Raw genomic sequence first — 15,529 nt, forward strand, 5'->3', positions numbered from 1 at the left:
GGAACCAGCAGAGAAGAGGAGCACTGGAGAACAGCAGTGGGCCAGAAAGGTGTTTTACTAAATAGGAACATATTTTAACGGATAGTAGAAGGTATAGAAACCTTAAGAGGGAGGCACTAATTAAAATCAATATTTGAATATCTAAACAAAATTAGATATGAAGGCAGGAAGCCAGCAGGGGGAGGGGGGCTTTCCAGTGTTTTGCACTGAGTGTCACATGTATGACTATCTGCCACTAGGGCAGAAGTCATGGGTGTGCCCTCGCTGCAATGAGCTCCTGGCACTCAAGGAACGTGTGCGTTCTCTTGAAGCCAAGGTGGCAGACCTGGAGAAGCTGAAAGAGGCAGAGAGGGTGACAGACGAGGCTTTCCGGGACCTAGCAGCCGGGTCCCACTCCCAAGGTGACATCTCTTCAGATGTCATGGAGAATGAGAGTCTGGGTGATGGAGGGTGCCAGTCTGAGGTGGTGGAAGATGCTCCCTTAGATGGGACCCCTTCCTTAGCTGGTGGTCAGATATCCTCTCGCACTGAGGATACCCCTCGGGGAGGTGGGGGGCTCCTTGTAGTGGGTGATTCGATCATTAGGAATATAGAGAGTTGGGTTTGTGACAGGCGTGATGACCGCATGGTGACTTGCCTGCCTGGTGCGAAGGTTGCGGATGTCACGCTTCGTCTAGATAGGCTGTTAGACAGTGCTGGGGTGGAGTCAGCAGTTGTGGTCCACATTGGTACCAATGACATTGGGAAATGTAGCCGGGAGGTTCTGGAAGCTAAATTTAGGCTGCTAGGAAAAAGGTTAAAATCCAGAACCCCCAAGGTGGCATTCTCTGAAATGCTACCTGTTCCACGCGCAGGGCGAGCTAGGCAAGCAGAGATACAGGGACTCAATGCGTGGATGAGAAGGTGGTGTAAGGCGGAGGGTTTCAGCTTTGTCAGGAACTGGGGAACCTTTTGGGATAAGGCAGGCCTGTACAAAAGGGACGGGCTTCATCTTAACCAAAGAGGAACCAGGCTGCTGGCGCTCAACGTTAAAAAGGTGGCAGAACAGCTTTTAAACTGATCCTTGGGGGAAAGCCGACAGGAGCTGAGGTGACTTCGGTTCGGAATACAGAGTCCATGGGGATGCAGACAGAGAGGGAGGTTTTTCTAAATCAACCACATACAAGCGAGGAGCATAGCAATGTGATAAGTGATAGTGTCTACAAAAGGCTAGAGGGCAAAACACATAAATCCCAGGTTAGGGACAGAGACAGAGTATACAAGTGTCTCTATGCTAATAGTAGAAGCATTCGACCTAAAATGGGGGAGCTGGAGTACAGAGTTTTGAAGGAGGACATTGATATAGTGGGTATCACAGAGACATGGTGGAATGAGGAGAACCAGTGGGATGCTGTTATCCCAGGTTACAGGCTCTACAGGAAGGATAGGACAGGGCGTATTGGGGGTGGGGTGGCCCTCTACATCAAAGAGAGCATAATGTCACATAAAATAGACAATGCAGGGGGAGCTGATTCCTCTACAGAAGCACTGTGGATATCAATACCAGGGGTGAAGCATAGTTTAACAGTAGGAATATATTATCGTCCCCCTGACCAAAGTGCACAAGAGGATTCTGAGATGGAAAAAGAAATTAGAGAGGCCAACAAAAGCAAAAATGTCGTGGTAATGGGCGATTTTAACTATCCCCACATAAACTGGAAAAATGCATGTTCAGGTCATAGTAAGGAGAGAACATTCCTGGATATGCTAAATGACTGTGGCTTAGAGCAGATGGTTGTGGAACCAACCAGGGGAGAGGTGATCCTAGATCTAATTCTATGTGGGACCCAGGACCTGGTGCGGGAAGTCAGTGTTGTTGAGCCTATAGGGAACAGCGACCACAATGCTGTCAGATTCAGTATCTCTGCATGCGAACAAGTGACAACTACTAATGTAGTTACATTCGCCTTCAGAAAGGGAAATTTCTCAAAGATGAGGGGGATAGTGCGCAGGAAGCTGAAAGGGAAAATCAAGAGAGTCAAAAATGTCCAAGGTGCTTGGAGGTTATTTAAAAACACAGTCTTAAAAGCTCAGCTGGAATGTGTTCCGCAGGTTAGGAAAGGCAGCGCCCAGTCCAAAAGAAAGCCACCATGGTTAACAAGGGAGGTTGAGGAAATTATTAGGGAAAAAAAGATGTCTTTTAGAAAATGGAAGTCCAACTTAACTGATGAAGAATACCAGAGAGAACACAAATGGTGGCAAAAGAGAAGCAAGTTACCTGTAAGGGAGGCAAAAAAGGATTATGAGGAACGCATGGCTGCGAACATCAAAACTAGCAACAAACAGTTCTTCAAGTACATCAAAAGCAGGAAGCCAGCTAGGGAAGCGGTAGGCCCGTTAGATGATGAAGGAACAAAAGGTGTGCTAAAAGATGACAGGGAGATTGCAGAGAAGCTGAATGAATTCTTTGCATCTGTCTTCACCCAAGAGGAGGTGAGGAAAATTCCTGCACCTGAACCAAGCTTCTTAGGAGGTGAATCCGAGGAACTAGCGAAGATAGTGGTAGACAAGGAAGAAATTCTGGCAGCCATTGATAAACTAAATGCTACCAAATCCCCTGGCCCAGATTGCATTCATCCAAGAGTTCTTAAAGAGCTCAAGCATGAAATTGCTGATGTTCTCACATTAATATGCAACTTATCCCTGAAATCAGGCTCCATCCCTGAAGACTGGAAGATGGCCAATGTCACACCAATCTTTAAGAAAGGGTCTAGGGGGGACCCAGGAAATTACAGGCCAGTCAGTTTGACATCTGTTCCTGGTAAATTAGTAGAATCTATCATTAAAGATAAAATTATTAAACATGTAGAAAAGCAAGACCTGCTGAGGAAGAGTCAGCATGGCTTTTGTAGAGGCAAGTCCTGTCTTACAAACTTACTAGAGTTCTTTGAGGGTGTAAACAGACATGTGGATAAGGGGGAACCAGTGGACATTGTCTACTTGGATTTCCAAAAGGCTTTTGACAAAGTTCCTCACCAGAGACTGTTGAGAAAACTGAGCAATGAAGGAATAAGAGGGGAAGTCCTCCTATGGATTAAAAACTGGTTGAGGAACAGGAAACAAAGGGTGGGTATAAATGGGAAGTTCTCACAATGGAGAGATGTAGGGAGTGGTGTCCCCCAAGGATCCGTTTTGGGACCAGTGCTCTTTAACTTATTCATAAATGACCTGGAAGTAGGGGTGGGTAGTGTGGTGGCTAAGTTTGCAGATGATACCAAATTATGTAGGGTGGTAAGAACCACAAAGGATTGCGAAGAGCTCCAAGTGGACCTTGATAAATTAGGTGAGTGGGCTAAGAAATGGCAAATGCAGTTCAGTGTAGCTAAATGTAAAGTGATGCACATAGGGGCAAAAAATCCAAACTTCACATACACGCTACAGGGGTCAGTGCTATCAGTCACAGACCAGGAAAGGGATTTGGGTGTCTTAGTTGATAGTTCCATGGGAATGTCAACTCAATGCATGGCAGCTGTGAAAAAGGCAAACTCTATGCTGGGGATAATTAGGAAAGGAGTTGATAATAAAACTGCAAGGATTGTCATGCCCTTATATAAAGCAGTAGTGCGACCGCACTTGGAGTACTGTGTTCAGTTCTGGTCGCCATATCTCAAAAAGGATATCGAAGAGATAGAAAAAGTGCAGAGAAGGGCAACGAGGATGATTGAAGGATTGGAGCACCTTCCTTATGAGGAGAGGCTGCAGCGTTTGGGACTCTTTAGTTTGGAGAGGAGACGTCTGAGGGGGGATATGATTGAAGCCTATAAAATTATGCATGGGGTAGAAAATGTTGACAGAGAGAAATTTTTCTCTCTTTCTCACAATACTAGAACCAGGGGGCATACATTGAAAATGCTGGGGGGAAGAATTAGGACTAATAAAAGGAAACACTTCTTCACGCAACGTGTGATTGGTGTTTGGAATATGCTGCCACAGGAGGTGGTGGTGGCCACTAACCTGGATGGCTTTAAAAAGGGCTTGGACAGATTTATGGAGGAGAAGTCAATCTATGGCTACCAATCTTGATCCTCCTTGATCTCAGATTGCAAATGCCTTAGCAGACCAGGTGCTCGGGAGCAGGAGCAGCAGCAGAAGGCCATTGCTTTCACCTCCTGCATGTGAGCTCCCAAAGGCACCTGGTGGGCCACTGCGAGTAGCAGAATGCTGGACTAGATGGACTCTGGTCTGATCCAGCAGGCTAGTTCTTATGTTCTTATGTTCTTAATTGTGAAAATAAATGAGTGAATTGTATATGTAAGAGATAAAATTAGTCTGGCATAACTTGTGTTTGAGAAACCTATGTTAACTTTTAGTGATCACAGTATCCCATTCTCAGTGCTCACAGACTGTCTGTTTAATGATCTACTCTAGAATCTTTCCTAATATTGATGTTAGGTTGACTGGGCAGTAATTGTTTAGGTCCTCTTTTTTCCCCTTCTTGAAGATGGGGACATTATTAGCCCTACTTCAGTCAGCTGACACTTTGCCTGTTCTCCAGGTGTTCTCAGAGATTATAGCAAGTGGTTCTGAGATTACTTCTGCCAGTGCTTTTAATACCCTGGGTTCATCAGGCCCTGGAGATTTACATTCATTTAAAGTTGCCAGGTATTCCTCTACTACCTGAATTTCCCCTACTGTATATTATGTTCTATTTCCCTCTGGTTGAGCATTGTTTTCCTTTTGGGAAAAGGATGAGGCAAACAAGGTGTTGAGCAGTTCTGCCTTTTCCCTTGTGGACCATGAAATTATCAGCAAGGCAATTGTTTGCAGAACTTAACTTCCAACAAATATTAGGATAATTGAAATCTCCAATTACTATGACTTCTCTCCTTTTGAAAGTTTGCTATCTGTTCTAGGAAGGCATCATCAAACTCAACTCAGTTTAAAGCCCTCTTGATCAGGTCTCTGAACCTCCTAGCAAAAATGTTCCTATCTACAGCTGTGAGGTGCAACCCATTCCTTGCCAATAGTCCATCTTCATGAAATCACACAACATGGTCCAATAAGACAATGTTCCTGCCAGCACCACCTGTGAACCCAGTTGTTCACCTCCACTATTCTTCTTTCCCTCCGTGGCCGCATCCAGATCCTTCAACTTCTTACATAATGGACCACTAATCAATTGCTGGGGTCACCCAAGGGATGAGCCACCTCTAAGCTGTTACAAGGTGACACTGGCAGGGAGTGAAGGAAGACTAAGGAGAAGGGAGAGAGGATGAAAACTACTGGAAAAACAATAAGATTCTTTATCAGACAGAGCTTTTGTGAGTGCAAATGACCATTAAAACAATCAACAATTACTTTTAAACAAAACAGTTAAGTCAAAGCACATAATAAATTAACTATGTGGTTAGACACTGATTGGCAATTTCAAATAAATTCAATGTACGATAAAGAAAAACACACGAGGATCCAATTACCCAACTTAGGTACACAATTGTTGTCAAAAGAGTGAGAATCACAAAAATAGAGATCCTCAAAGCACGTTAGAGTTTTGTGAACCACTCCATAAGTATCTCACATGGGCAGGGTGCAGGCAATCAAGGAAGCTGCGAAGTTGCTGATGCAAAAATTCATGAAGGCTAGTGAGTGAGGGTGGAGCAAGCAATGTCCCCCTAACACACAGCGGCTTCTAAGAGAATGAAGTCAGTTGCAAAAAATGCAGAGCAATTGATATCTAAATGCTGGTTGAAGCAGGAAAAGGGTTTTGGCTTTTGGTGATGCTGCTTGGAGTTTCCAGCCAGAAGAGGTGAGGGATACCTCTAAAGATGCCAGTCCTTGGTCCGCTTGCCTTATGGCACTCCTTACCAGGAGGAGGGATCCAGCTAATTAGATGGTATCACCAGCCACTCCTCTGTGAGTTCTTAGATGTTGTTGAAGGATGCTTCTCTGGCTGAATCTCTTTCCACATTTTCAACACTCAAAATATTTCTCTCCTGTGTGGGTTATTTCATGCAGTTTAAGATTGCCTCTCTGACTGAATCTCTTTCCACACTTTGAGCACTCAAAAGGTTTCTCGTTTGTGTGGGTTCTTTGATGCAGTTTAAGGTTGCTTCTCTGACTGAATCTCTTTCCACACCTTGAGCATTCAAAAGGTTTCTCTCCTGTGTGGGTTCTTAAATGCTTTTGAAGTGCTCCACTGCTACTGAATTTCTTGTCACACTCTGAGCACTCAAAAGGTTTCTCTCCTGTGTGGGTTCTTTCATGCAGTTTAAGATTGCCTCTCTGACTGAATCTCTTTCCACACTTTGAGCACTCAAAAGGTTTCTCGTCTGTGTGGATTCTTTGATGCAGTTTAAGATTGCCTCTCTGACTGAATCTCTTCCCACACTCTGAGCACTCAAAAGGTTTCTCTCCTGTGTGGGTTCTTTGATGTAGTTGAAGATTTCCACAGTGAGTGAATTTCTTCCCACAATCTGAGCACTCAAAAGGTTTCTCCCCTGTGTGAGTGTTTTGATGGTGATTAAGGCTGCCACTCTGACTGAATCTCTTTCCACACTCTGAACATTCAAAAGATTTTTCTCCTGTGTGGGTTCTTTGATGCAGTTGAAGAAGGCCACTCTGACTAAATCTCTTTCCACACACTGAGCACTCAAAAGATTTCTCCCTTGTCTGTGTTCTTAGTTGTTGTTGAAGATGAACACTGCTATTGAGTCTCTTTCCACATTTCTGTGCTTTCCTATCAGAGTATTTTCCCCCACTTTTAAAGCAGATTAATGTCTTCCCACCTAAATGGTGGGAACTCTTGTGTTGAACAAGGTCTGAATTCTCTGAGAATCTCTTGCCACAGTCTGAGCAGCAATACAGCTTCTCTGCAATATGGATTCTTTGGTGTCTAATGAGTTCTTCTCCACAAAGGAAGCTCTTTCCACATTGGAAGCAATTATGGAACTTTCGCAAATCAATATCATATTGAGTGTGATCTAAGAAATTCAATGTGTAGTCATATCCTTTGTATGTTTCCTTCGCCATGTGAATTACTCTATGGAAATCCCATCCTTGGCATGGAATGGGTTTATCCCTGATCTGTTCTGCATGACTTCCCTCCTGCCTCTCTGGTTCATCATGAACCCTGAAGTTAAAGCCAGCCTTCTGTTCCTTATCTCTTTCCAGTGAGAACCTCTGGAAGTCCCCAACAGTCTTTTCCATATCTTCTGCTAGAATAAAGCTCTGAGTTTGATCTGATAAATTTAATCCCCAGTCCAAGCATTTGTATGTTTCCTCTGCCATATCAATTACACCTGGGAAATCCCCTTCTTGGAAAGGAATGGTGGTTTTGTTTGTCTTTTTTCTATGACCTTCCTCCTGCCTTTCTGGTCTCTCTTGATCCATGAACTTCATGGATTGAAGTTGAAATTTTTGTTCCTTGTCTCTTTTCAGTGAGAACTCCTGGAATTTCCCAACTATGTCCTGCACATGTTTTGCTGGAATAAAGAGAGAATTCCAATCAATATTCGTGCAAGGAGAAAAGTCACAAATCAGGCACACTTGATTGATGGGTGTACATTCTGTTTCCATCGTCAGGGCTTCTCTCCTCCTCCTCAACTTGAACTGCTGGTCACATCATTTCCCTGACCAGGCTATCTCATTCCTTATTCTGACTATCTCGTTCCTTTCCTAAGCTCTCTCAATGAACTTTAAGGGGAAAAATGAAACCAAATCAATCCCCCTCCCTTCACTTGCCCCACAGGCCTTTTGATTAAATACCAGAACTGATCATGATAACTAGCCCTGTGACTGCATGAAAGTTTCCATCCTGGTGTGATAAGTCATGAGAAGCTAACTTGAGCATCGCAAAATATATGTTTCCTGGGATATTTTGGGGGGGGAGGGGCAGCACCTTATCCAGTGAACCCTATATTTCAATAGTGTCCCCCATCATTTTGCGAAAAGGTGCCAGTTGGGACAGGTAAAGCCAGAAGGCAGTTCTGCCTGGGAAGGGTTGATGGGCCTTCAGTCTTATTCCTCCCACACCTTTCCTGGAATTCTGACATGGTTTGGTAAACACAACAGCAAAATGACTGCTGCCACAACAGGTGAACAACCTGCAACAATTGCCACAGCTTAACTTCAATTGCACAGTGTAGATTCTTGTGCTGTGGAGACACCTGCATCCAAATAAATATTTGAGAAGGGAATTATCTTTTGAGATCCTGTTGAGAAACTCTCCACCCTTTTTTTGGATTCTAGGCTTTTGTCTGTCTCCACTGACATTCCTGGCCTCTTTAGCAGAGAGAGATTCTTATATCAGGAAGGAAAGAAAAAGAAAGAAGAAAAATTCTTCTAGAATGACAGAAACATGGTCAAGATCCAAGCACACAATCCCAAACAATATACATGGGGTGGATTTATAGAGTGTGTCATGATCAGCTGCTGTTTGATCCTGCCATGTTTCACCTCCTGTCCGGGACCTAGGAACCTGCTTCTGTTCAGACCCCTCTCCCCTTTTCAGTTAAACTGCTTTCTTTTTCTCAGACCAGTTATCAGCTTGTTAGCCATCTGTTATTGCTGCTCTCTCAGTAGTGTGGAATGTAGGTTGTTTTGATCGTAGTGGGGGAAGACAGTGTCTCCTTACAGCAAATCGTGGGACTGGAGAATTGCCATCTCCCCTTGGGAACTGGTCAGCAGGGTGGGGTGACAGGACGTAGGGGTGATGTGGGGTATAATGGTGTTTGCAATATTGGCTATGCTTTGTTCTGGCAATAGAAGTCTAACTGCTCATTTACTGATACTGTTTCATAATAGAGAAATCAACTGAAACCAGAGTCTTGTTATTGAACAATCTGAGGTTTGACAAAGGGTGTGTTGTAAAGGTTGGCAACTGAGAAGTTCAAACATGTCTCCTTCCAGAGTCTCTGAGGGTCTCCCAGCTGTGTGTTGGCCTCAGGCCAGGGCAGCCTCTCTGGCTCAGCTGATGGACACAACACTGGCCTCAATTGCTCCTGGGCCAGCTGGGCAGTTTGGGTTGCTCTACCTGGCCATGCTGAATATAGCTTTTGCTGCCATCCCATCACCTCGAGGGTCTCAGCAGAATGGAACAAGTGGAGCAGGCCTAAAAACAATGTATTCCTGATCAAGATTAACTGTGGCATCTGTGAAAGATACTAACCTAGAAAGACCACACTCCCATAGTTTTCCAGCATGACTTCCTTGTAGAGCATTCTTTGGTGTGGATCAAGGAGAGCCCACTCTGCCTCAGTGAAATACACGGCGACCTCCTCAAAGGAAAATGGACACTGAAAGAAAAAGCAAATTCCCTCTTCAGAGATCATGCCAGGCAGAGATTGCACTCCGGATGGGGACATTCTGGGAGGATGCAGGATATAGAGCTTGGTGTGGGTAAAGGGATGAACATTCGGAGCCTTTCTCACTTGGACAGAAGAAAGGGAGACCTAGGTTGTACACCGCTCATCTCCCCTACCTGGATTGGAAGCACAGCAGCTGTTTCCATTCCTTTGCCAAATGGATGGCTCATCAACATCTCCCCACTGCCTGCAAGGCAGAGAAAATTGGAAGAACCTAAGAACAGAAGAAAAGTCATGCTGAATCAGACCAAAAGCCCATAAAGCCCAGCAGTTTGTTAACACAGCGTCCAACCAGATGCCTCTCCTGTCTTGAGAATGGCAGGAGAGCGAGAGGAAATGATGTTGCACAACAGGTTATTGTTACATCCAGCCCAAATCCCAGATTTTTTTTAGCACATTGGTTAAAGCTCTGGGTAATCTAGGGTAATACTAATGGGTTTCCAGAGAGTCTGCCTTCATGTTTTCACCCAGACAAGCAGCACAGCCACGCCACAAACCACCACTTAGCTCACAGTGGTGCCAGACACCTGCCTGGCATTTCTAATCCCAAGACTGTTTCTGACTGTAACCCACCATCTGACTGTAAGTCCTTGGGAAGTGAGCCAGCATGGTGTAGGGGTTAAGAGCAGTAGACTCTGATTCTCCACTCCTCCACATGAATGGCAGACACTTGTCTAGTCAACTGGGTTTGTTTTCCCTACTCTTTCATAACCCTGCTGGGTGACCTTGAACTACTGCAAATATATATATTTGAGCTACTGCATATATATATGATAAGCCAGAGACAGTATTAAGCATCACAGACATATCCTCAATCATAGAATCATAGAGTTGGAAGAGACCGCAAGGGCTATCAAGTCCACCCCCTGCAATGCAGGAACACATAATTAAAGCACTCCTGACAGATAGCCATCCAGTCCATTTAAAAACCTCCAAAGGAGGAGACTCCCCCACACTCCTAGGTAGTAAATTCTACTGTCGAATAGCCCTTACTGTCAGGAAGTTTTTCCTGATGTTTAGGTGGACTCTCTTTTCCTTCACCTTGAACTCATTACTCCTGGTCCTAGTCTCTGGAGCAGCAGAAAACAAGCTTGCACCCTCACCAACATGACATCCCTTCAAATATCTAAACATGGCTATCATGTCACTTCTTAACCTTCTCTTCACCAAACATACCCAGCTCCCTAAGTCTCTCCTCATAGGGCATGGATTCCAGACCTTTTATCATTTTGGTTGCCCTCTTCTGGACCTGTTCCAGCTTGTCAATATTCTTCTTGCAGTGCCCAAAACTGTACACAATATTCCAGGTGAGGTCTAATCAAGGCAGAATAGAGAGGTACAATTACATCCCTCGATTCAGACACTATACTCCTATTGATACAGCCCGGAATTGCATTGGTTTTCTTGGCTGCCACATCACACTGCTGATTCATGTTCAGTCTGTAGTCTATTAAGGCTCTCAGATCCTTTTTGCATGCATTTTTGTCAAGCTAGATGTCACGCATCATGTATGTGTGCATTTCATTTTATCTGTGTGGTATCTTAAATTTATCTCTGTTGAAATTCATTTTATGTGTTGTTGAAGGTTTCCACAGCCGGACTCAACTGGTTGCTGTGGGCTTTCCGGGCTGTGTGGCCGTGGTCTGGTAGATCTTGTTCCTATTGTTTCGCCCTGCATCTGTGGCTGGCATCTTCAGAGAGGTATCAAAGAGAGAAGTGCATTACAAGATCTACCAGACCACAGCCACACAGCCCAGAAATTCATTTTGTTTCTTTTGGCCCAGCTCATTTTGAATTCTGACTGTCCTCTGGGGTATAAGCTGCCCCTCCCTATTTTGGTGTCATCTGCAAATTTGATTCGCAGGCTCTATTCCATCATCCAAGTTGTTGATAGAAATACTGAGTAGCACTGGGCCCAGGACAGAACCCTGTGGCACCCCACTAGTCACTTCTCTCCAATATGATGAGCCATTGATGAGCATTTTGAGTTCAGTCAGTCAACCAGTTAGAAATCCATCTTATAGTAGCACTGTCTAGTCCACATTTCACCAGCTAACTTGAAAGAATATTATGGGGCACCTTGTCAAGAGCTTTACTAAAATCAAGGTATGCTAGGTCCACAGCATTCCCTTCATCTACAAAGCGTGTCACTCTATCAAAAAAAGAGATCATATTAGTCTGGGATCAGGGAAGAGATCTGTGCAAGAAGCCAGCAGAGGGAGGGGCAGTGAGGCTGCTGGGATGCACAGGAGCAGTTGAGGGGGGAGGCACTGAACCCCCAGGGAAGCTGCAGATGGGAGGAGCACCACCCAAAATGCATTTTATGTGGGGCAGTCAGTCGGCTTGAATAATTCCTCCCATGTGATTATTCCAAAGATTCCTATCTTGGCCTCCCTTCGACTTCCTTGGCTGAGAATTTATTTTCATTCATTTTTATTTGCAATATTCAGATCCCACTCTGCCTGTACAAAGATCACCGAAGAAACTAATATGTTGAAAACATTAAAAAATCATGTTTGCCACCTCTCTCTCTACCTGTACTTAAAAGTGCATCACCCCAATGACTTACTTGTGAGTAGAGCTTGGATTCAGCTAAGCATCTGTTTCTTCCTCTGCATATTTGAAGCCCTCCGGTCCTCTGTCCCAATTCAGTAGCAAAGCCGCCCACCCCTCCCGGAAAAGAGCCTGTCCTGTTTTCCGCCGCCGCTTCCCCCACCCCGCCTCTCTTGCAAACAGCTCCGTATGATTAACCGTTTCAGTGCTGCTGATAAAAATGCCTCCTGCTGTTTCTATGGCCCCAGGCCACCCACCCCACACACCGTCGCCAGACCTGGAGGGTGGTTGTGGAGTTCCGCCGGCTGCCATCAGGAACACGCTGTTGGCAGCTCAGTAGGTCTACTCTGGAGTAACTCTGCAGAGAGTTGCGCTCCCGGAGTATCTCATTTTGTTCAGTCAGCTCTGAGAATGACAAAAGAAGCAAATTAAGGCCGACTAAAGCCAGCTCACTTTGAGCAATCAGAAGCGGGTCTAATCGGAATCCTCCCGGGGTAATTATTTAAGGGGGTTCAGACAAGAACATTGCAAAGAGCTCCAAAAGGTTCTCTCCAAAGGGATACAGTCTGCAGCACTGAAGGGGTTAAACGCAGAGAACTGTTTGCTAGAGAGGCCGAATAAGCAGTGGGGCGGGAAAGAGGAAAGGACAGGCTCTTTGCGAGGGGGGCGGTTGTTGCAAAATTGGGGCGGAGGCCCGGAAGGGTTTCATATCAGCGAATCTACAACAGCCGGATCCTGGGAAGGTTTACTCACAAGTGGGGTGGGGGATACGCTTTTAACTCTTGGAAGAGAGAGATTTGGCTGTTTGCATCTTTGAGGGTGGGGGCAGGATTGAAATCTTAAAATCTTTAGCTGCCTTGGCGGCCCCAGTAAATCCTCAGCCATGGAAGCCGTACAGAGCACCTGGCATTAATCACATGGGAGGAATCATTCACGCTGATTGGCTGCCCGACATAATATGCATTTTGGGTTGTGCTTCTCATGTTCATGTTTGCCTGGGGATTCGCTGCCTCCTCCTGCCCGACTCCTCTTCATCCCAACAGCCCTTCTGCCCCCTTCTCCTCTGCTGGCTGCTTGCACAGATCTCTTGGACGGTAGCGAAGAAATCCACGATGGTAAACCCGTTCGCAGTCATTATGTCCTGGGCTCCAGTGAACCTTGAGATTTATCCCCTAGCTAGCCAGACACGTCCGCAAACATCAGAGGCCAGCCTCATAACACCCACAACTGATCTTTAAGCAGCCTGAGGGAGGTGTTTTTTTCCCCTAAAGGACCAAACAGGCGTGAGAAGCTTGCAAAATAATATAAAAACAATGACATTAATCCTGACCTGCAAAGTACAGCACAGATGCTCCTGATCCACCGAGGCAACACTTAGGTGTCTTCTGATCAGTGTAGCCTCCTTCTCTTTGGGGGACTTGCTGCCTTTTTGAAATCTTTTCCTCTCCCCCTTCCTAGCCATCTGAGAAAGGGTATCTTTCCACAGTCAGAGATTTCCCAAGAGAAGGGGAAGGAGATGGAAGTGGAGGACCCAGGAGGACGTGGAATTGGCAAGAGATCAAGAAAAGGCCCTCAGCCCAGCCAAGCAGGGAGTGGTGTAGAAGTCTGGGAAGGAGCTGTGCCAGACAACCTGGATCAAGGTACTAGGAGCTCAAATGTACATGGGCGATGCTTCCAGCAGTTATGTTATAATGACACTGATGGGCCCCGAGAGATTTGCAGCCAGCTCCATGGACTTTGCAAGCACTGGCTGAAGCCAGAGAGGCACCCCAAGAAGCAGATGCTGGACCTGTTGATTCTGGAGCAGTTCCTCACCATCTTGCCCCAGGAAATACAGTGCTGGGTCAGAGGATGCAGGCCAGAGACCAGTTCCCAGGCAGTGGTCCTGGCTGAAGGCTTCCTTATGAGTCAGGCAGAGGAGAAGAGGCAGGCCGAGCAGGTAAGGGGGTTTCATTCACTCTGTTCAAGCAATGACCTTCTTCTAAGACTTTCCTGCCAGATATTTTTGCCTGTAGAGAATTCACTAGACTGGGGAAAAATCCAGCCCTGATTCTTGCCCCCATGGATGAAGCAGCTCTGCTTGTTGCTGTGGGATGAGGAGTCTGGGAGTGGGGTAGGATCTGTCTCCTCAGGATCGTCCATTCCTTCTCTTATCTGTCTTCCCACTGTTTCAGATGTGGGAACCATCCATGAAGATTCAAGCTACATTTTCTGAGGCAGAAGGAGCTCCTTCAGAGGAGTGGCAGACAGACCTGGCCCAGGAGCGTGCCCAGGATTCTTTCCCTCATGGTAAAGGTGCCTTGTGCACAGATGCAATTGGGGCACATTGTGAAGTAGTTGGGTAGAAGGTTTAGGACAGGAGAAACAATAAATACCTCTGCACAGGATACAGAAGCGACTTCTGGGACTCAGAGCCATAGGATGTATGGATGATCAGTCACGTGAAGGGAGGTTAGACAGATTCATGGAGGGCAATTTCATTCTTTTTCAACTAAATTAGAATATTTCTATCTCACCTTGTTTCTGTTAGTGGGTCACCAGGTGCTTTTAAAAAAGAAAAGGTAGACAAATCGGGTTACAAATATTAACCACCATAAATAAATGAAACCTGTTTTCCAGGCCAGCATATTTCTAAAAACTCAGCAACAGGGGCCAATAATCTGACTTCTTTCCCCCTTCTTATAGGTTTTCCACTGGCATTTGGTGAACAACAGTCAGATGTGGGTTACAGAATTAGGAATTCCAGACCAATGTCTGGCATCTCCAGGAGCTAACGAGTGGGCCATAGGGTGGACATGTCTCATTTGGCCAAAACCTGAATGCAGTTACTCTGGAAACCCATTTGTATGACCTTAGATTTTTTTTCAAAGCATCGACTGAGATGCACTAAAATCACATCTGGGTTTTTGCTGGATATAACAGTACCTGGCCTGAACTAAGGGGCTCTGTGGTGTGATTCAAAGCTCACCTTTTAATGTTCCATAGTTAACAGGGCATTAACCACCTCTCACAGAAGTCTGAAATGTGGGTACCTGGTGCTTCTGACCTGCGTCTTACACAGTTTACTAAAAATCATCAAAAGTTCAGTTAATGGTACAAAGAGCAAGGTTTCACTGCCCTAGGAATGAGGGTGTGTGAAGCAGGAGTCAAACAAACAAATTAACAGGAAATCTAGCCTAACAGTTTCTGCTTTTGTCTTCCTTGCAGGTAGTGGGAAGACACTGTTGAGTCGCCATCTTTGCAAAGGTGTGGAAACAGCTGCTGCACCCCCAGTCCAGGTAGGGGGAATGAACGGGGGACAGCCTGAGTCTGTCTGTCCTCCTTAGGGGGGCTGTTTCTCCTTCTGTCTGAGTGAGAGAGGCTCTGAATGTTAATCCCATTACCCATGGTAACTTCTACTTCCTGTACCCTTCCCCATACTGCCCCCTTCCAGAGTGCAGTCTCTGCTCTGGCATGATCTGTGAGGAGGGAATCTGCTTTTTCTTCCAGTGTCCATTTTCATTTGAGGAGGTGGCTGTGCATTTCTCTGAAGCAGAGTGGTCCCTACTGGATCCAGGCCAAAGAGCTCTCTATGGGGAAGTCATGCTGGAGAATTATGAGAGTGTGGCCTTTCTGGGTAAGGAACGTATATAGTT

The 15,529-nt window shown here is 45.6% G+C and overlaps 3 protein-coding genes across 8 annotated transcripts in view; 1 reads left to right on the top strand and 2 right to left on the bottom strand.

The window, feature by feature from the left end:
- Positions 1 to 11,987, bottom strand: part of LOC125428600 (oocyte zinc finger protein XlCOF6-like) — a 23,758-nt gene extending 11,771 nt beyond the window's left edge. Inside the window, 4 exon segments of the mRNA XM_048489001.1 lie at positions 6,194 to 7,460; positions 9,146 to 9,272; positions 9,458 to 9,555; positions 11,911 to 11,987. Coding sequence (XP_048344958.1) covers positions 6,194 to 7,460; positions 9,146 to 9,272; positions 9,458 to 9,517 — 1,454 coding nt within the window. The 5' untranslated portion in view covers positions 9,518 to 9,555; positions 11,911 to 11,987.
- LOC125428537 (zinc finger protein 436-like) overlaps positions 1 to 15,529 on the bottom strand; it is a 774,209-nt gene that overhangs the window by 721,089 nt on the left and 37,591 nt on the right. The gene's annotated exons all lie outside the window — the stretch shown is intronic.
- Positions 12,674 to 14,770, top strand: LOC125428849 (zinc finger and SCAN domain-containing protein 23-like). The gene is made up of 3 exons (XM_048489550.1): positions 12,674 to 13,833; positions 14,069 to 14,183; positions 14,580 to 14,770. The coding sequence occupies exons 1-3, from the start codon at positions 13,411 to 13,413 to the stop codon at positions 14,666 to 14,668; spliced, it is 627 nt and encodes a 208-aa protein (XP_048345507.1). The 5' UTR covers positions 12,674 to 13,410; the 3' UTR covers positions 14,669 to 14,770.

This window comes from Sphaerodactylus townsendi, linkage group LG03 (assembly GCF_021028975.2).
Source record: "Sphaerodactylus townsendi isolate TG3544 linkage group LG03, MPM_Stown_v2.3, whole genome shotgun sequence".
In the NCBI taxonomy this organism is placed as follows: domain Eukaryota; kingdom Metazoa; phylum Chordata; class Lepidosauria; order Squamata; family Sphaerodactylidae; genus Sphaerodactylus; species Sphaerodactylus townsendi.

Bases quoted from the DNA above. Each gene is read 5' to 3' on its own strand.
- LOC125428849 (XM_048489550.1), top strand. From the start codon at position 13,411: ATGGAAGTGGAGGACCCAGGAGGACGTGGAATTGGCAAGAGATCAAGA. The intron at 13,834-14,068 runs GTAAGGGGGTTT...CCACTGTTTCAG, and splicing joins AGAAGAGGCAGGCCGAGCAG to ATGTGGGAACCATCCATGAA. The intron at 14,184-14,579 runs GTAAAGGTGCCT...CCCTTCTTATAG, and splicing joins CCAGGATTCTTTCCCTCATG to GTTTTCCACTGGCATTTGGT.